Below are 20,680 nucleotides of genomic sequence, written 5' to 3'. Positions count from 1 at the left end.
TTCAAGTCTAGCAAAGTTACATTATGAAATAGGAATTAAAATATTATACCTTTTACCAGGCAGAGTGACGGCTTAATTCGTTTGTTCTTTCACCGTGTTAGTGTCGCCAAAAAGATAGAGTAACAGCTTCTCGCAGCTGGCTAGAGACTCGTGCTGATAACGTGTTGTAATAATTGTAAGGACTTGTATAATATCTCTGGAAGTGCTGTACGAATAGCTTACCAGTAAAATCAAGGATCGGCAAATTCATCGGTAATAATTACTCCTGTGTGAACTGTAATGACGAGGAGACCATAGACCATGTCATGTTACATTGTCCGTTTGCGAAAGCTACTTGGTTTCACTACCAAGTTAGAACTGATCACATTAGTACCACTACTCAATGGATAATCCAATGGAAATCCCTGGACGAAGAAACTATTAATCTGTATGCTAAAATTCTTTGGTTTCTGTGGAAAGCCAGATGTGATAACTGCTTTACGACGACTAAACAGACTCCAATGCAAATGATAGAAAGGATCAACAAAACCACTACTACTCCTCTCAGAACTGAGAAATGCACTACCACGAAGGGTCAAGATCAAACGGTTATACAAACATGGAGACCTCCATCGACACCTTATATAAAAATCAATGTAGATGCCTCTTTTGTTAATTTACATGAACAAGCAGGAATTGGTTACATCATGCGTGATGCAGAAGCCAACTTTATTATGGCGGTAGCAGATAGTGTTCGAGGGCAAAATGCTGAAGAATGTGAAAGTTTAGCGGTACTGCATGGTCTGCTAAGCGCGAGACAAATGCAACTATCTTATGTGCACTTAGAAAGTGATAATAAAGCAATAATCCAAGCTCTCAATGGTGAGGAAGGATGTATACAATGGCAATCGCATAGTATCATTCGACAGATCAAAGACATCAAGGATAACTTTTCAGGAATTATATTTTCTCATGTGTCTAGGAACAGTAATAGTTATGCAGATGCGTTAGCCAAACGGGGACGTGCTTTCGGGTGTAAGAAACTTTAGAATGATGTTGTCTCTTTCTTTTCTGATTTCTAGTGGGTTTGTAATAGACGCTTGGTTTTAATATATTTTCTTTCATCAAAAAAAAAAAAAAGATAAGATAGAAAATAGACTAAAGGAATTTCATCATAGATCATTCCTAGAATTTCTCCTTTTATCTCTTTACAACTTGTTTGTTCTTAGAGACAAATATATGGGTGTATTTATATCCAAAACCAAGCAAAAAATGAAGTCAACCTCATGATTTTGCATGTAAGAGGTGTAACCATATTACACAACTTATGAACACCTCATGCTTCCTACACTTCTTAGTTATAAGAGAAACGACACCTCATGCTTCCTACGCTTCTTAGTTATAAGAGAAATGACACCTCATGCTTGGATTTAAAGGCACCAATTTGATGAGCAATTTCCATACTTCATGGGCCTCCATCTTTACATATGTTGGGCAAGAGAAATAATATTAAAGGCACCCAAAATACTTAGTTTATGGGCAGCTCATGTTTTACTCTATGGGCATCTACATGTCTTATAACATTAGTTTGTTAATAGTTGTTCTCTTTTGTTATGTTTTCAGGCTATTAACTGTAGTCTTTGTTTGTCTTTTATTACTTCTCTATGCTACCCTTTATTTTTTGTTAGTTTTTTGTAATCCCTCCTATCTAATTTTCTTCTCTCCTTATCCTTTTTAGTTTGGTATCTTTCATCTCTCGTTCGTTGTCTTTTGGGAGAAGTAGGCCGGATTGTGCTCTAGTGCCAAATTATTTCCACCTTAGCTTGTGGTTTTCCTTGTAATTTGAATAGGTTTAATTGGAAGTATGGGGTGTTGTGTATGTGTTTTTACTTGTTCTTGCTTCGTGTCCCTGCTATCCTTGTTCACCTTCTGCTTATTGGTTGATCTTTACTCCTTTTCCTTCTTATCCAACCCCTTTCTTTCATTAAACTTGTAATCTCTCTCTCTGCCTTCTCTCCCGCCTGCCCCGACCTCTCTCTCTCTCTTTTCCTGGTAGTTCGTGGTTTGGTTGCTTTTCGTTCACACCCTCTCATTAACCTTCTTTCTCATGTCCGGTAATCTTCATCATTATCTTGATCTCACCATTCTTTTGTGGAATGTGAGGGCGTGTGGCAACTTCACGAATAGAAAACATCTCATATCCCTCATCAGTAAGCATAAACCTGATATTATTTTCCTGTCCGAGACTAAGAACATAAGAAGCGAAATTCAGAAATTTATTCATCTCAATAAAGACTACGACCTTCATACACTGGACCATAAACTAGGTTGGTGGTCTTGCCCTGTTCTGCAATCGCCAGATAAATCTCAAGATTTTGTTCTCTGACCATTTTGAGGGGGGATGTAAGAGTAAAGAGATAGAGAGGTTGCCTTTAGACAAATTGTGTGAAGAAGAAGAATAAAGGCTGGGCGTTATGGGCACTCTTGTGTTTGTGTTAGTCACACATGTGACGGATTAGGTAGTTAGTTAATAGAGTTTTCTGTTAGTGAAAAGTTAGTTAAGTCCAAACAAAAATGATGCTATGCCCGGCGGTTTTCCCGGCCGAATCCCGGCCAGCCGAGTTGGCAGTCCAACCGGGCATAGCATCCTGAGTTGGCAGAGTGAAGATGGTAATTTTACAAGTTTTACAAATTGGTCCCTCAATTTTTAAGTCTTTTGAGTTGAGTCCATTTTCAATTCAAAAGCAAAACACGGGATTTTCACTCCCTCCATTCCCTCTTCCTCCAATAGCTAGGGCAAAACCATTTTCATTCTCTAAAAACGATTTCAGCTAGGTTGTAGTTCAAAACCACTCGAGAAATACCTCTTCTTCACTCGATTCCAACCCTAGGTTTCATGTGCTTGATTCTGAAAGGGTTATGCTCGAATCTTTACAGAACTAGGGTTTTGCTCGATTCCATCATCAGGGAATAAGAAGAACGAACTGGTCATCTACCCAATAAGCTTACTCGCGGGTTTTCTCTGGTAAGCCTACGTGAACACACTCATTTTGATTTGTTATTACTAATTTAGGGTTTTCATTTTGCATTTCTGTACATCGTTTTCATTTCGCATTTAGGGTTTTATTACTAATTTAGGGTTTTCATTTCGCATTTCGTAGTTTAATTTCCTTGATTCTATAAGGGTTATGCTCGAATCTTGATAGAACTAGGGTTTTGCTCGATTCCATCATCAGGGAATAAGCCGCTCGCCTCGCTCGTTTGGTCGGGTTTTGCTCGATTCACATTGTCGGGTTTGATTTGCTCGATTCCATCATCAGGTAAGTTCATTATCTACTTCCAATTGGATTTTCATCGATTTTGGTTGGTTGAATTCAATTTGATTTGTTCGATTCTTAGCTAAACCCTCATTCCTCTTCAATTGTAATGTATTTGCTTTACCAATGAATTAGAATGAGTTATAGATTTATCTTATTTCCTAATTACTTTCTAAACCCTTAGTTCCTAATTCGTTTTAGATCATTTCTTTTGTTATTTCATTACAAATGGTAACTACTATATCCTCTGTTTTCTACATAAATCAAACTTGTAGTGAACTTATTCAGACTAAGTCATCTATTTCTTCTTATGAATAAGCACTCTAACTCATTTTCTGGTCATTCTGCCTATATGTTTTCTTATGCCTGAATTCAAATGCTTTCTTATATGGCATTTGTATATACTGAAATACACAGTTTTGTATTAGGAACCACTTGTTACCCAAGCTACAATATGGTGAGATGTGATTAAGAGTATGGCTTGGTAATACCATACCATAGCTATGCTTGAAAATTTTAGTACATGAGTTGTGAAATTTGATGTGATTTGAACATTATGTTTTATTTGTCCAAACATGAGTTCCATTTCAATATATACTTCTTTTGATACTTGGCTATGTTTTCATGATAGACAAGCAAAGCCGCTGTAATTTTTCTTTAATTAGAGTGGTAGAAGACTAACAAGCTGGAATCTTGTCAATCTACCTTTTCTTTCTTACTAAACTTGATACACTCTTCATTTGTCTTTGTCTTTATAGCTCAGGTTTGTCCGTAAGGTTGTGAAGGTTCTTCAATGGCATGTATCATGTTTAGCGTTGCCCTTGCTTCAATTGTAAGCGGTATCTTGGTGTTGGGCTCGCGGCATATTCCGGAGTTACAAGTGACGACTTTTGCGGGCTTCCAGGGGCTATAATAATGCAGGCTGTTTGCACTTCACTGCCGCTTTTCTTATCGTCATGGGTCCATGATGAAACTAAGACGACATAGTTCCAGCATATGGAACAGAAGCAGCAAAAGAATAAGGAGAACTAGCAGGAAGCAGCAAACCCACTTAGTTCTGGTATACAGAAAGGAGCAGAGTTGTTCTGACTATATTTTACTGGTATAGTAACTATAGTTAAAGACCAAAAGGTTTTGTTGATGTAAATCAAGATTTTTGTGAAAACTCAAACAATTTGTGAAATAAACAGAAGTGTCGAGTTTTTGCCTAATTGCTAAACTCAAACACTTTATCTGTCTATATAGTTTTGTATCTCAAGAAATCATTGTCCCAGTGCAAGATTTTTAGACTAACCGTGAGTAGTTCATGTCTTTTAATGAAATAAATGTTTACATTTTTTTGTCCTTAACTTGATTGATAAAACTGAATATATGTTGGGTTGCCTTGGTTTCGAATTTGTTGTGGAACTTTTTGAATTCAGAGGAAGAATTTTTAATCGAAATGTCTCAAGATTTTAGACTGAAATGCCTCGAGTTATCATTTGAGAAATGTCTAAAGTTATGAAGTGAGAAAACAAGAACCAACTCATTAACTAATAACAAACCTAAAAATTTGAGTAAGATTGCTTGTTAATATAAGTACTCAAAACAATGGATTCAAAACAAAAACTTCTACAGTAAGGACATCACAGAACTACAACTTAGTCAGATTTTACAGACTCCAGGGCACAGTTAAGACATTCGCCATAATCCTGCAATATCTGTTCTCTTTGTTGTCCCAAGTCTCCTGCCTTTTGCAATAGGGTTCTGTCAGTAGGGACATTTCCCTATAGTCTGCCATTATACACCAAGTCATGTAGTTAGGAAGCTTCCCTATAAGACCACCCAGTCCTGCAGTTAGGAAGCTTCCACTTTCGCCTTCCACCGGCCATAGCATCATCCTTCCACTTTGGGACACAACTTCAATTCAGAACAACGAGATAAATGCTTCTTGCTTTACCATCAAAGACGAACAACGAGATAAATGCTGCACACCTGTAAACTAAGAAAAATGTGCACCTTAGCCGAAACTATTTTGTAGCTATTTGCGACATCAACATAAGCTGAAGCAGCTTCATGCTACTGCCAATCTGTAAGATGAAGTACGTTCATCAACAGAGTACATAAGCTAGTCGTGTCCAAAACCGAACTGACCAACTCAACCTTCAAATGACAGCCAGCCAGTTCAATGTACACAGATGCACCTTTATCCTAACAAACATAAGTAGATACAACAAATCAGTATAACAGAACAAAATCACTAATCTAACATAAGAAAATCACTAATCAGAACAAGTTCAGAACAAGATAATCAAATGTCAGACCAATTTCACACTATACTTCAATGTGATCTATTTTTCCTTATAGTTTATTGATTCATTTCAATTTCAGTTTGGGTTTCACTCGAGTTTGGGTTTCACTCAGTTTTTCATTGCAGCAACTCGTTTGGGTTTCATACATAGTTGTTTATGGTATTATTTCAACTTGAGAACAACTCCTAGAGAGAGAGAGAGATACATAGAATGAAGAAGAAGAAAACCGAACCTTACTCACCTCGATCAGATCTGATGAAGCCCTAGGTGGTGATTTCCGGCCAAAATCGAGCTTGAAACCCTCCCAAATTCGATCTGTTGCTACGAAGAGGAGAAGATAAAAAAAAAACCCTAGTCGAGAGATGTTCTGATGAGAGAAATGGGTTTAATTTGTGTTTTGACAAAAGGCCTTCTATGTAATTACACAAAGTATGAGGGACCATACTTGAAATTCGTCTCAACACATCTAAGATGCCTAACACGTCGGACGCTATGCCCGGCTGGAGCGCCAACTCACCCGGCCGGGATTCGGCCGGGATTCCGGCCGGGCATAGCATCATTTTTGTAAGTCCAAATCTATTTGTTTCCGTTTTGCATTGGAGAGGGGAGGTTTTTGAGTTTCTAAAATTGGAGATTATGGGAGTATATGAGACGTCTAATTCTAAATCTCTTACTATAAAATTAACCCTAACCCTAATAAAAAGAAATCATCAAACAAAAGAAAAGCTTCATACACGCATCAGTGGTTTCCGATGCCGGTTTCTGGTGACACGAGGAAGGTTTTGAATGAACAAAGGATGAATGAACAATTATATTACTACAATAGGAACAGTAATTATGGACCAATCTGTTACTATCGCTATGGGAAGTCTCTGGTTACAAAGTGGAGCATAGAGAATGAAACTAGTCGTCGCAAATCCTTTTGGAAGTCTCCTTTTGTTGATTCTGCACGTGCAGAATGGTCAGTTATAGTCTGTGATGATGAGAAAATAAAGCTGAGTAAAAATCATCATTATGCTTACTCATCATTAGATTTGAAATTTGGGGATTGTTTGTTGTTGAATTCAATTTCTAATGAGACAATTCAATTACCTACCCTTTTACCTTGGATTCAAAAATTCCAACCCAATCGACGACATGGTATCCATCTCCATCGTTGTATTTTGACTTCCCCTCCTCCTTCTGCTGCTTCAGGTTCCATGGTTTTTTTATTCCTTTGTGATGCTGATATTGATGATGATTATAATGATGAAGAAACTAGTGGTAATAGTTTCAATTCTTATTACTTACTTCTATTTTGTCGACCTGGAGACAAACATTGGAGAACACATGAGGATTTTCCTGCAAAAAAAGGTACTATTAGAACCCTAATTTGTTTTAATAATAACAAGTTATATGTAGTTTGTTATGATGATCTTATTGTGGAGGTTGGAAATTTCAATGATGATAGTGAAAGTGGAACCCTACTAGCTATAAGAAAATTTGATTTGTATGGTTGTTGCAAAATCCCTTATGAAATTGGAACTAGGAGTCAGTCAGAGTTTGTAAAATCTAATGATCAGTTGTTTAGGGTTACAAGACGTTATTATCCTGGATCCTTTTACAATGAAATACTCCAAGTGCTTGTCTTTAAGATGGATTTCTCTACAATGACTTGGGAGGAAGTTAAGAGTTTGGGTGATCATGTTCTCTTTATTAGTGGAAACAACATCACAATGTCCTACTCAGCCGTCGAATTAGGTCTTACAAAGGGTTGCGTCTTTTACACAATGCCTCCATATAATAGTAATGAGACTTTGTTCAAATTTGACCCAGAAGATAATAGTATTATGGTGGCTTCGCATCGTTTGGATCTACCACCAAGGCCGTGTTTATCCCCAGATTGGGTGGTAACTACTAGTACACTCACAAATATTGGGAAAATAAGAAGAAGAATAACAACAAATGGACGAGGAAACAACAGAGACAGAAATACTAAGAATATCGTTGTTACAACAAGAAGAGGAGAGAATGAGATGAACGGGAAATGCAACGGAAATGAGATCCAACTTCTAGAGAAAAATGAAAGTGGATTAGAAGGATTAATGACTTTAGAATTTCTTTCTGAGGACTTGTTGATGTCGTTAGCTAGTTTTCTTCATCCATTGGACTATATACATTTTCGTGCAATTTGTAAAGCAAATCGATCTGCAATACCTGCACGTAACTGGAGGATATCTTCCAAGGCAACCAGTTATTTACCCCCATGGCTAGTTTTTTGTAAAGAAGACAAGGCTGTCTACAATTTCATAAACCCGATGCATAATAACGAGAACTATATTATCAACCTTTCTGAATCGCTATTAGCTGTTAACCATTCTGAATTGCTTTTGGGTGCTAAAGTTCGATTTTCAAAAGGCGGATGGTTATTTATGTCTCAAGGCTGGAAATCCACATTCTTCTTCAATCCCTTCACGAAAAAGATAATTCATTATAAGACCACACCATTCGACCAATTTAAGTATTATTCTTTCTCATGTACACCAACTACTCCAGATTGTCTACTTTTTGGCATCAATGATAATTGGAGCAGTACTACAATTTCACTTGTGAGAAATGGAGAACTTATTTTTTGTAATTATTTCAGTAGGGCCAACTCCCCAAACGGAGAGTATAAGGAATTTAAGCCTTGCCGGAGCAATTCAATTTTCTTCCGTGAAGCCGTCTATTGTTTGGATCGAAGTGGAACTTTAGGAGTTTTTGATTTCAAACACGTATTCAACTGGAATGTTCTTGCAACACCTAGCGCTCCATGTTCTTCATTCAGTCAGTGTTTCTTGGCAGAATGTGACGAAGAGCTTCTATCAATATTTATAGGGAAAGTCGGGCAATGGGTTCAGATATTTAGACTAGATCACAATAACAATTGGGTTAAAGTTGAAAGTTTGGGAGGTTATATGTTGTTCATCAGCAATACCAGTTGTCTATCTGCAGTTGCACCGGTTAGTAGTGGCATGGAGAACAAAGTCTACTTCTCTAGACTCCACGAGGAAAGTATTTTATATTATTCTCTTGATACAAATAGATATCATGTTGTCGGAAGCGACTATTCACTTGAAAATTTTTACGGCACAAAGGAGCTGCTAAATTGTGGTTGGATTGAACCTAACTGGTCACCCAACACAGATGAAGAGCTAATTTGGCGTCACCATATAAATCTCAAGAGGTGTTTTTGGTAGTCGAGGTGGTGGGTGGGTTTTGAGTAAATTATATGAAGATGTCTATTTATGTAGTTTGCTTTAATATAACATACTAACACCATCTTGTTTCATTTATTTATTTTTCAACAAAAAAAAAAAGAAATCTTGTTCCATTTTTATAGTGTTAGCTATAGTAGATTGGTTTTTCATTAGTGTTAGCTATAGTAGTCAAAAGAGAAATCTCATGTATTTTTATAGTGTACGAAAATTGGTGGGTAAATGAAGAGAACATGATTTTTTTAAAGGGACACACTATTTTCTCACGACCCAATCAAACGCTTAAAAAACTCAATTCATATGAAAATATGGTTTTCTTTCCCATCAGAAAAAAGTGATTTTCTTTCCCATCAGAAAAAAAATGGTTTTCACAAACGGACCCATATGTTCTTTTATGTCATGGTCAATTTTTATTACTATTGAATGTGATTACAATTAGTATAAGAAACTAATTACGTTTATTTCAGTTTTTACGTCATACTAACGCCTAGATGCATAAAAGACAACATTTTGAATTTTGCTGCGCAAATTTGATACTAACTTTGTTAGTGAGAAGGAATAACATGGAAAATGGTATGATAAATTCGAGTTAGATCTTCAACAATCCTGCACACAGCAGTTTACCCGGACAATTTTGACGTGTGGAAAAAGAATAGGACTACAAGAATAATGATCGCCTAATGTGATTTTAGTAATTGTAATATCTTACTTTAATGTTAGATTAAGTGATTGATAAGTAAACTTTGTCCTAAATTTGTTAATTAACACAAAAAACAAACGGACAAAAAGAACCATTTATGTAGAATTGCTTGCATTGCTATGGGAGTGGAATATGGAAGCTCAGCTTTTTCATCCATCTAAGCTAAACCACAACCTGACAGCATAAAGCCCACTACTTTCACCAAATCTGGCGGAGTGTTAATAGTGATCATGTTTTCATCACAAAAAGCAACACCATGAAAATATGGAACTAATCATTCTTTGTTGTTTTAAATTGAACGGAAGATTCAATTTTTAGAATGCTTTCACTTACCAGTACAAGCAATAAGAATAGGTATTAGCCACTGAGCTGCAACAACTCCAGGTGTGTCAAGCTACAAAAAAACAGAATTAACCAGTACCAAGATGGAGCAAGGGGCGAATAAACCTAGGTGTATATGCATTTACCAACGGAACATAAATATAACCTACTTACCTCATCTCTACGAAGCAGTCCCAAGAAGTCCATGGTTTTGCTATATTTGTTTCCGACTATGGAAGAAGAGGAGCTTCCTTTATTTGCATTGAACCCCTCGATCTTCCCCAGATTTGAGTTTTCCATGGTCATATTTGAATCTCTAACGACATCCGAATTAGGAAATCCTGGTAATCTTCTATTCTTACCCATCATTTGCAAACTAAATCCCTTCGTTTTCCATATCTCAAATCTGGAATCTTTCTGGCAGATCATAATCCTTTTCAAGAACTGCAGAGTAAGTAGAGAAGTTCACATCAGTTCTGCGAGTTGGTAACTGGCCCTCTTCCTTGTGGAGGGGTACACTTTTCTTAACCAAATCAGAGAAGAGCACTGGATCTTTGATATCCGCACTAGTGAAATCCAAGATTTTCTTCAGAAGCCAATAGCAATTTGTCACCATGTGGCTGCTGTCAAGGCAATTGGAGTCGCCATACACAGAAATACGTCCAGTACCCACTTCAACAAGTCCTAAAATAGAAGAGTCCTCCTACATTGTTTGACAGGCAACACCACGCAAAAGGTCAGCAGCTTTCTTTCTTATAGAACTACTTCTACTATTCCAGAAATATGTTGGAAAAACAACTACAATTATGAACACCATGAAAAAAATTATTTCTTATTGTTGTGACGACGAGCTTATATATAAACTTGATACATCCAAAATCATATTTCATTGGATTGGCAGCCTCACTGTATGGAACTAATGCACGTTGACTGGTTCACATTCCACATCTACCATGCGATACCCCAACAGATTAACTGGAGAAAGTTTTATACTCACCTTCATCAAACCAGAAGAAGCACCACTCTCTGAGCTATCAAGGAATGGAAACCTATGCAAATACCCACCACCTGGAAACCTCACTATGTCTGTTCCAGATGCATAACGACTTTGCTCCCCATTTATAGAATAACCACCATTTAGAATTTTGTCCCCAAACGCAATTCCATATGGAGCCAGAAGATCATTTAGTGCAGGAACATTTGAACCTCCAGTAATCGGTGTCTACCAGCTTCGAGTGTTGTCATAAAAAAATCTCATTTTCACCACTGTGTCCACATTATACCACTCAGCAAACACAACCAACCCTAGTCCAGTATTAACAATGTCGTCCCTTAGTTTCTCAATCTCTTCTTCGAAAGACTCATCCTCAAGATCCGCCAAGAGAAGTGTTCCATACTGACGAGCATCAAAACATGTGAATGGTGAACCAAGAGTTTCAACATAGTATCCCACGTCTCTCAGCATGTTGAACATAATGTGGAAGTTAGTATGTAGGTGATCCCCGTGCCAATCTAGTATATCATTACGAACATCCAACGAGTCTCTCGGGATATAACCAGGTGGATATTTAATATTGTGAAATTGATCCCAAAGGACCCGTTTTGCTCTTGGAGGAGTTGAGATAACTTTTAGCTTCAACTGAAGATTACATGTGCTAGTCCTTGGGCTTTTATCTCCTCTGGCTGCAGGACTAGTTACTGTAACTGTCACATTACCTTCAATCACACCTGAAAACTGGGCACCTTCTTTTATTTGCATATAGATAGCTAGATATCCGGTCCAAGGCCAGATGACTTCTGAGTATGTAAAGTGAATGCTGACCAGATGGCCCACATCTGTTGAAGGTTGCCATGTAGGTGGGAATGCAACATAGCCAACGACACCCATCCCATTTAGAATTGTGACATTGAAGATGACTGGCATTGCACCTGCATAGAGTGGCTGACGGCAAAAGGGCCAGGAGTTTGGGCAATCTGTGTAGTCGAGAACACTGGGATAAACGCTTGCCCGAGGTTTGTAGCTTTTTAGAATCTCATGACTCTAAGTTAACATAAAAGGGGAGAGTTAACAAGCTTGTTAGCAGAGAATTATAGAAAATCAAGAAATTAACACAATTAATTTGGAAAACTTACAGATCGAGTCTTCCTGCACCCTGCTCGTACATGTTGGGACCAGACAGCTTAGCGGCCCCTTCAACCAGTGCCTGTTTCATACTAGCCGGATTTAAAATATCTTTTCGATTTCCTTCGGGCATGACACTGACAAGCAAACAGACCACACCTGCAACCACTGGACTAGCCACACTGGTACCTGAGAGACTTTTGCAACCTGTGCTGATCTTGGATCCCATGATTTCTCGTCCATATGCAACAACTTCTGGTTTCACACGACCATAGCTGCATCAGTAAAAGTTAAGTGTAATCAGAGATTAGCTCAACATGCTTGAATTAGACCAAAATGAGCATCAGACTAAATAACAAGACTGAGATGAGATATCAGGACACCACATTTGTTGCCAAAAATGGTACCAAGACACATTTGTTGAACTTTTCATTAGCTCCTCACTCAGTTCCATTTTTTTGGAAAATAACATTGACTCCATAAAAACAAAGACTAGGAGCAAAATAACCTCCCCTGGATAAAGTTATATCCGTCAACCGGAGTTCCTCAGTTTTGCTGTTGAAACACGAACAAGCAAAACCAAGAATTAAGAAAAGATAGGTTAACCGGATAAAGAGACGTGCAGATACTATACCCATGAGGAAGCTCCCATGTACTCATTCCCCGAGAGGAAAAGGAAGCTATATGGTCAGGTCAAGTGAGTCAAGTTTTCTAATTCAATTCAAATTCCAATTGGCCGGTCTATGATATCGAGACACACCTCAAGCATGATACTTAACTCTGATTTTGGTATAAGTTGTAGACTAATGCAAAAACACGTACAAAGACACAATAGATGTAACAATAGATGGCTTGAAAGCAAACATTGAAAGTAAACAAGAAAAACTTAGTAAACCAGTATTAGCCTTTTCCACTTGCCGTATCAAACACCTCATACCGGTAACTAACACACATACTGATGTTCATGTCAAATAGATTATGTGTTATGCAGTTGGAGGGATTACAAACTAGCAATAGAATGACAGAAAAAGAAATTATTAAAATTTGGGAACCTGACCTTCTAGCATAAAAGAAATTCTTCTTCTCGGGCACAAAGACGTCTACACTATGTATGTTTCCTCCTCTAGACGCGATGCATTCAGAGAGCTTTGCAACAATCCCAACTGCATCCTACACAAACACCCAAACTCCACCTCCAAATTAATCCCCAATGTCTAATAAGGACAATCTTGAATCAGGACACTGAGATAGAGAGTGAGAGTCTGTACAGGGCAGTGAAAGACATGTATTCCATGTGTTAGGGAGGAAGAGCTGGTGGTAGTTGATGAAGTGACGGACCTGACAGATTCTCCATGATTTGTCCAATAACTGAAGAAGGGCCTCGCTATCAAGCCAAAAACTTGTCCGGAACTAGATGTGCAAGCCCTTCTGAGGGGAGCCATATAATTATCCCACCCACTTCTCTAACCCCTTCTCTCTCTTTTTTGAGTGAGAAAAGATATTAGATATCTCACCAAGTACCACACTTTCTCCCACCTTACTCGGTCAAGCAATATATCAAGTCACTGACAAAAGAGAAAATAGAGAATGAGCAAAAACTTATGAGGTTATATTCGTCTAGAAAGATTGTAATATAAACTTAGTCACTAACCATGCATCAGGTCCTTCTAAAGTAGCACCTTCTGCATTAAGTTATTGTTCTAATATTTCCGAGGAATCACTAGAAAAATAACTAGACAATTTGTGTTAGGAGAAAATCTATCAACAAAAAATGCCAAAACGAAGATTAACACCATGATATATGGGAATGAGGAGAAAGATAAAAGGAACATTAAGTTTTAGAACCTATACTTTGGATCCAAAAGCCAACACAAAAACAAGAGATGTTAACAACGGACATGAAAAATGGGGAAATGGTAAAAGTCTCGATTTCAAGGAAGAATGATCTATTCCATGTACTCAAGTCCGGACACACTGGGGAATAACACTAATTGGAAGGAAAAGAACTTGTTAACATCCGTCACCATCAATTACGGAAGTAGTATTTAAGTCCTCCGTTTATTTCAACTGGATCATTTAAAATTACAGAATACTATTTGAATCTCAACTACTGCTTACAAAAGGCATCATCTGATCATCATAATCTTTTTTTTTTTTTGCTTTGCGAAAAGAGTTCTACGCAATTCTACATGCAATAGAGTTACTACTAATTTTTCACAAAGAGCACCAAAAGCTACTATATGAATAATGCATGCACAAACTTAATCCAAAAATATAAGGATTTAAAGACCAGGTAACTGACTAGTAGGGATGTAAAAGGGACAGGGCCGAGCCAGGTTACCTGCCCATCCAAGTCCCATCATCCAATGCATAACTGAGTTCCCTAACCCCATCCATTACCTACATTTTGAATCAACACACACACATACACACACACATTTCTATAATCATACAAATAACTTATATATGCATACACAATAGTGGGCATATACTGAACTGGGGGGAGTACGAATCACGTCTCGACTCCCAGCCCTCCCCGTGGAGTATCAAAACACCACAAATGGATGCAACAATAGCTAGAACTGATTGCCTAACTTCTTTCAATTATAAAGACAGTACAACTGTTAGAGTTTATAGATCAAGAAACACAGCTTGGATCCTGAACTAAATGCAACTTTGATATATCATTTAATTCAATTACTAAGACGGCGAGAACACGAATTCATGATGAAACAGGGCATTGTGTTGCGGGGAACTCCATCCGTCTTTCTCAGGTGCACGACAGTAGACGAAGGCGAGCCACGCATCATGCACTTCTTTATGCCAATTCTTTGAACTATTTGAAGGGTTTTGGAGAGAGATTCGAAAAAATTGTAGATAGGCTGTAAGGAGGACACTAAATGCTCATTGGACCAATCGTAGAGTCATACAGCAAGCTCAAAGCTTTAGAGCTTCTTTTGGTTTTTTATATATGTGAATGAAGAGGCAAATAGTTATGTAGACAAATTTGTTAAAATCTATAGGAATCCACGATAATGGCTTAGTAAAGAGATACGTGAATAACATGTCAGATCGAGAAGGCGAAGAAGATATGACGATCAACAAAAGTTGGAGATATTAAGATATTTGAAAATTTAGAAGATTGGGTTTTATTCATCCAGTTATGCTGACCAATGTAACGAATCAAACCCACACTTGTGGCGACTATTAATAAATCCATTAGACCAATGTAACGAATCAAACCCACACTTGTGGCGACTATTAATAAATCCATTAGACCAATGTAACGAATCAAACCCACACTTGTGGCGACTATTAATAAATCCATTATTTGGTTTCTTTGTGGATGTAGGTCAGAGATTATTATGGTGGAAGATTTTCGACTGAAACAAGTCAAATTATTATGTCAGACTATTTCAGTTCATCTGTCCGATTATCACATAATAAAAAGTACAAGAACAAGAAAAACCCCAAACAGAGAATACCAATAAATAAACCAAGGAAATACCCATAACCCAGTTCAAGTATTAATCAATTGACATGAATAATAAACAACTACTATATAGTTAAATGAGCAAAAAATTCCAAAAAAGAAAAAGATTTAAGTCAAAAAATAATTATACTTATTCCATGCCTAATAACATAAATGGATAACAATTAAACAGAAAGCATTAATCTTACCCTTGTCTGGAGAGGAGGCTGATCAAGGAAGGGGAGAGAGAGAGACTGAAATGGAAAGAGAGAGAGAGAATGAGAGAAGAGATTTATGAGGAAAATGGTGGGAAAATTTTCTTTCTGTTTTAGTTGGTTTAATGAGAATTTGTGTGTAATTATGGAAATGGAAGGATAAAATAATGAAATAGGAGGTCAAATATTAGGGGGAGTTGGATCAAGTTGGTTTGCTACCCACCTCAAAATAGGGATAGAGGGAATTTTGACTTTCAAGTAGTTGTCTTATTTTTCTTTTTCCGGAAACCCTAAGCAGAAACAAAAAAAAAATAAATAATCCCCAATTCAAATATGTAGACAAAAAAGATGTTTTTTTTACAGAAATCATATGATACATGCAAACAGTTCTTCTTTCTATCAGGCCTACTCCATCAAGCCCTAGAACCTTGTCAATTTTACACAATCAAGGCAATCTCCTATTAGATAAATTTATTGAGTTTGCTTTCGGTTAATTTTAATAGTTTTATATTTTTATTTTCTTGTATAACAAGGATTCTAATTTCCTAAGAGCATTGTACTTTTTTTTTGTTGAAACATTACATAACATTAAGACTTTTTTTTTTTTTTGATGAAATACATAACATTAAGACTTAAAAATGTTATTACAATACAAGTCTATTAAAACATAAGGTACATTTTTCCATGTCTTGGATCTGTTTTTCTTTCGAGTCCATTTCGCTAACTTGTCCGCCGGTGGATTTAGCTCTCTTTTTGTATGCTTGAATTGGATGCTATCAAGTCTGCTTGTGATTTCTCGAATGCTTCGGATACGTATCAAGGATTGCTATCGAACTGGATGTCTTTTGTTTTGAATATGCTTGATGATGTTAATAATGTCACTTTCTATGATTATAGACCAAGAGCATGGTACTTTAAAAGAAAAAATTTATTTGTCAAATCTCAATTTCTTTCCAACATATCACTATTGAGATCTTCAATTCAAAAAATATTTCCAATGCCAACACTCTAAAAACTTAAAAGTTACTTAGTGTCATTTCCTAGATGGTAATTTTGTTTAATATTGAGTTTTGTGAAGAGGGGCGAACCTCTTCACAAAAATATATATATATATATATATATATATATATATATAAAGAGAGAGAGAGAGAGAGAGAGAGAAAAAAAAATTGATATTAGATTAATTCTCTCTGTTACATACTTGTAAGTTACATATATGTCTATTTATAGGATACAAGGTGAATTAGGGTTTCTTAAATTTAGATATACAGTTGCTAAACTAAAATAGACATTAAAGATCTTAATGGAGCGGGTCCACTTTGTTGGCCGAGTGGAAGCAGATCGGTGGATCCTAATACTGTCCCTCAAGTTGGAGCAAATATGGAACTAACGCCCAACTGGCCAATAATGTTCTTGAAAGGAGCCCCCCCCCCCCTAGAGGCTTGGTGAATATATCTGCTAACTGATTTTCTGAAGAAGTGAAGCGTGTGGGAATGACGTTGTCTTTGATCTTCTCACAAACGATGTGGCAGTCGATCTCAATGTGTTTGGTACGTCAACGAAGGACGGGGTTGTCGGCTATACGAAAAGCAACCTAATTGTCATAGTAAACTGTCATCGGACTAGAATGGTCGATTCCAAAATCGAGTAAAAGATATTTTAGGAATTGGAGCTCACATGTGAGCACCGCAAGGGCACGATATTCTGCCTCAGCAAATGATTTGGCAACTGTGTGTTGCTTTTTAAATTTCTAGGATAAAGGACTAGAACCGAGCATCGTAAAGTATTCGGTGGTAGAGCGATAGGTGGATGGATAACCAGCCTAATCAGAATCACGGAAACCCGTGATATGAAGAGAGCTGTCAGCGGAGAGAAAAATACCTTTGTCAAGAAAACCCTTCAAGTAGCGAAGAACTCGATGAGTGGCATCTAAGTGAGTCTGACTAGGATTTTGCATAAACTGACTTAAATTATTTACCGCATTACTGATGCTAGGACAGGTGACAATTAGATAAAAAAAAAAGTCCACCAATGAGTCGGCGATAGTCGGACGGGTCCGGTAAAGGAACCCTATTGGCAGGACTTAAGCGAAGTTTTTGATCCACAGGATAAAATAATGAAATAGGAGGTCAAATATATAGAGAGAGCTTCGCAACAATCCCAACTGCATCCTATGTATGTTTCCTCCTCTAGACGCGATGCATTCAGAGAGCTTTGCAACAATCCCAACTGCATCCTACACAAACACCCAAACTCCATCTCCAAATTAATCCCCAATGTCTAATAAGGGCAATATTGAATCAGGACACTGAGATAGAGAGTGAGAGTCTGTACAGGGCAGTGAAAGACATGTATTCCATGTGTTGGGGTGGAAGAGCTGGTGACAGTCGACGAAGTGACGGACCTGACAGATTCTCCATGATTTGTCCAATAACTGAAGAAGGGCCTTGCTATCAAGCCAAAAACTTGTCCGGAACTAGATGCGCAAGCCCTTCCGAGGGGAGCCATATAATTATCCCACCCACTTCTATCTCTTTTTTGAGTGAGAAAAGATATTAGATATCTCACCGAATACCTTGTTGTTCCTCTGGTTATGGTTTGAGTACACTTCTAACTTTGTCTGGACTTAATAAAGCCAGAGTCTGTAGAGAGATAGACTGTAAGAGAATAATGATTTATCACTGTCATGCTAGTAGTAAGGCTGCCAAGCGAGGGAATACGACTGTAAATGAGGGATACTACTTGAATAAGGGTTATTCCTTCTTTCGGATTAACCGAGTTAGACAAACGTTAATGTAGTCGAGGCGAGAATAAATTCTCTTTCCATAAAACATTTTACACTCCCGTAACAGTACCAAACGTTAGGGTGTATGCCTTCGGGATACAACGACTTTCCTTTCAGAATTTTAAGATGGTACTTCTATACTCTGAAAGCGGACGAACCTTCGTAAGTATTATGAGCTCTTGGACTTATGCGAATGATCTTCTAGACGCTTTAAAAAGGGGGTAAACTAAAAAAAACCTTCATATTGTAAACAGATTTATGACATATATTGACTAAACTAATACCAAAGTACCTCAACAAAAAACAAAAAAAGAAAAAGAAAGACAAAAACAAAAACTAAAACTAATACCAAAGTAATGTATGGCGCATAAAAAAAAGATGTGATTCGTATAACAAAAAAAGAATATGACCACCGAGAATAATGATCGGATAACGTGATTTTGGTAATTATAATACATTACTTTGGTATTAGTTTAGTCAAAAATGTGATGGGTAAAAATCTATTTTGTTCTTATATTGTTCAATTTAAAATTTATATTCCTATATACCAAACATACATTGATTCTACTAGTTTGTTAATGAAAAAAAAAGGAGGAAAACATTGGATTTTGTAAAAAAAAATAAAAGTGAGGTGCCTAGTGGAAACTTTTCACCAAAGAAGAAAAGACTTTTGTAGGTCCCACAGAACAAATAGGCGAAAGAATTTAATGATCCACCTGTGGGATGCGGTTGTCTTCCTCTTCTCCTCAGCTTTTCATTTTTGTAGAAGACCTCTCTCCTCAGCTTTAGATATCTCTCCTCAGCTTTAGACACGGAAGAGTAAGTGTGTGAACAATAGGGGTGGGAATGTTGCCCGCGAGCCTGAAACCGCCCATGGGTACCCGAGCTCATGACTGACCACGGGCACCCGCTACCCGTTGCGGGTAGATCCCGCCCGGCCCGATGAAATTTGGTGGACGGGCGCGGGTAAAACCCCTTGCCCAACCTCCCGCCCACACCCGAGTCCGATAGGGCAAGCCCGATTGGTGCCTATATATATCCGCCCATTTGTGGTCCATTAGGAAGCTAAAAGAAGAAATCCACTTCAAATCTTCAATAAGGCGGAGAGATTGTATGACGTGAGATGAGGGATCTCTAAGATATCGTTCATCCGTTAGATCTAGGGTAGGGGACACTGAAAAATTTGATTTGATCTTTTTTTTTGTTGAAAGCAAATACATTAATTTAACAGTCTATTACAATATCCAAATTAAAATACAAACATAACAGTAAACAAAGTAAAACGACAAAATGCCAGAATTGAGGAATTGCGCATTATAGCTTCGACTAGTGGAGCTTCCTTCATTACGTAGCTTATAAGCCTGACAGGTCTTCAAGAGGATGATCTGAAAATTGGTCTTGAGAGTCCTTCCGATTGATTGAAAGAATGAACTAGTACTTGTCGTCCTGTAACATGGTAGATGGATTAAACAGACACCCGAAGTTCCAGAACGAAACGAGGGTGTTTGTAAGATGGAACCAAATGTTGATTTCGAGTTATCCCGCCAGTATTCTCCATATGCAGAGACCATATCCGCTCGAGTTCCACAAAGTAGAATCTGATCAGACATCTAGTAAGTGGGATCTCCGTCATAGCCCGAGTATAAATACTCAGCTAATCCGACAAAGGATCGCAAATGAATTGCGAAAAGGGGTGAAAGTGAGCATGTTAAGGAGTTGTGATAAGTAGTTAAATCTGTTTGAAAATCAAACACGAAAGTACTCGACAGAGATTGAGCGGATGAGTGAGAAACAAAAGGTGTACTGCAAAGATGGACATAACTGCGAATCGTAGTGTCTTCTTGGGTCGAAATGTAAGTTAATACTAATCTCTTGTAAGATAGCCGAGACAATCTCTCTCCTCAATTTGATTTGATCTTGGCAGTTGAACTTTTTCACAAATTTGCACCCACAAAAAAAAAACAACCCTGATAGGTTACCCGTCAAGCACACCCCCTACCATACCGTACGGTGTAACTTGTAAAAGAAGACAAAATATTTTTGTCTGACAAATTGAATGAGTGGTTTTGAAAAGTGAGGGCGTGGTCTTAGTTGTTAACGCTGTTAACGGAGAGAAGGGTAAGGTTGTTTCTGTCTTTTTGACAGTTGGGTTTAAAAGGTTCCAGTTTTGATATTTGGTTCCAAACAGAACTTTTAATCTTACCCGTCGATTGAATGCACGGGTGAGATTAAATATTAATAA

The 20,680-nt window shown here is 37.5% G+C and overlaps 1 protein-coding gene, 2 long non-coding RNA genes and 1 pseudogene across 6 annotated transcripts; 2 read left to right on the top strand and 2 right to left on the bottom strand.

Annotated features, from left to right (window-relative positions):
• Positions 1-686: 686 nt before the first annotated feature.
• On the top strand, positions 687-1,028 carry LOC147532101 (uncharacterized). The gene has a single exon (XM_086649898.1). The coding sequence runs from the start codon at positions 687-689 to the stop codon at positions 1,026-1,028; it is 342 nt and encodes a 113-aa protein (XP_086506024.1).
• Positions 1,029-2,697: 1,669 nt separating this feature from the next.
• LOC147532100 (uncharacterized) lies at positions 2,698-4,648 on the top strand. 3 transcript variants are annotated; one of them, XR_015228296.1, is made up of 3 exons: positions 2,698-3,004; positions 3,216-3,299; positions 4,055-4,648. It is a non-coding gene; the product is annotated as an uncharacterized LOC147532100 (long non-coding RNA). The 3 variants fall into 3 exon arrangements; XR_015228295.1 differs by having other exon boundaries at positions 3,164-3,299; XR_015228297.1 differs by having other exon boundaries at positions 2,751-3,004; positions 3,141-3,299.
• A 199-nt stretch (positions 4,649-4,847) lies between these two features.
• Positions 4,848-5,956, bottom strand: LOC147532099 (uncharacterized). Its single transcript, XR_015228298.1, has 2 exons — positions 5,829-5,956; positions 4,848-5,486 (listed from the first exon to the last, which is right to left on the bottom strand). It is a non-coding gene; the product is annotated as an uncharacterized LOC147532099 (long non-coding RNA).
• Positions 5,957-6,768: 812 nt separating this feature from the next.
• LOC147532098 (subtilisin-like protease SBT6.1) lies at positions 6,769-15,806 on the bottom strand (annotated as a pseudogene). The gene is made up of 9 exons (XR_015228271.1): positions 15,648-15,806; positions 13,618-13,686; positions 13,235-13,531; positions 13,024-13,136; positions 11,974-12,241; positions 10,842-11,885; positions 10,019-10,547; positions 9,857-9,917; positions 6,769-6,928 (listed from the first exon to the last, which is right to left on the bottom strand). The product of XR_015228271.1 is annotated as a subtilisin-like protease SBT6.1 (transcript).
• Between the last annotated feature and the right edge of the window lie 4,874 nt (positions 15,807-20,680).

This window comes from Eschscholzia californica, unplaced genomic scaffold (assembly GCF_041429995.1).
Source record: "Eschscholzia californica isolate CP2 unplaced genomic scaffold, dmEscCali1.0.p SCAF_6, whole genome shotgun sequence".
Classification (NCBI taxonomy): domain Eukaryota; kingdom Viridiplantae; phylum Streptophyta; class Magnoliopsida; order Ranunculales; family Papaveraceae; genus Eschscholzia; species Eschscholzia californica.
This window is presented reverse-complemented; position numbering and strand designations above follow the sequence as displayed.

What these genes read in the sequence shown, in the direction of transcription:
- LOC147532101 (XM_086649898.1), top strand. Translation starts at nt 687, where the DNA reads ATGCGTGATGCAGAAGCCAACTTTATTATGGCGGTAGCAGATAGTGTT.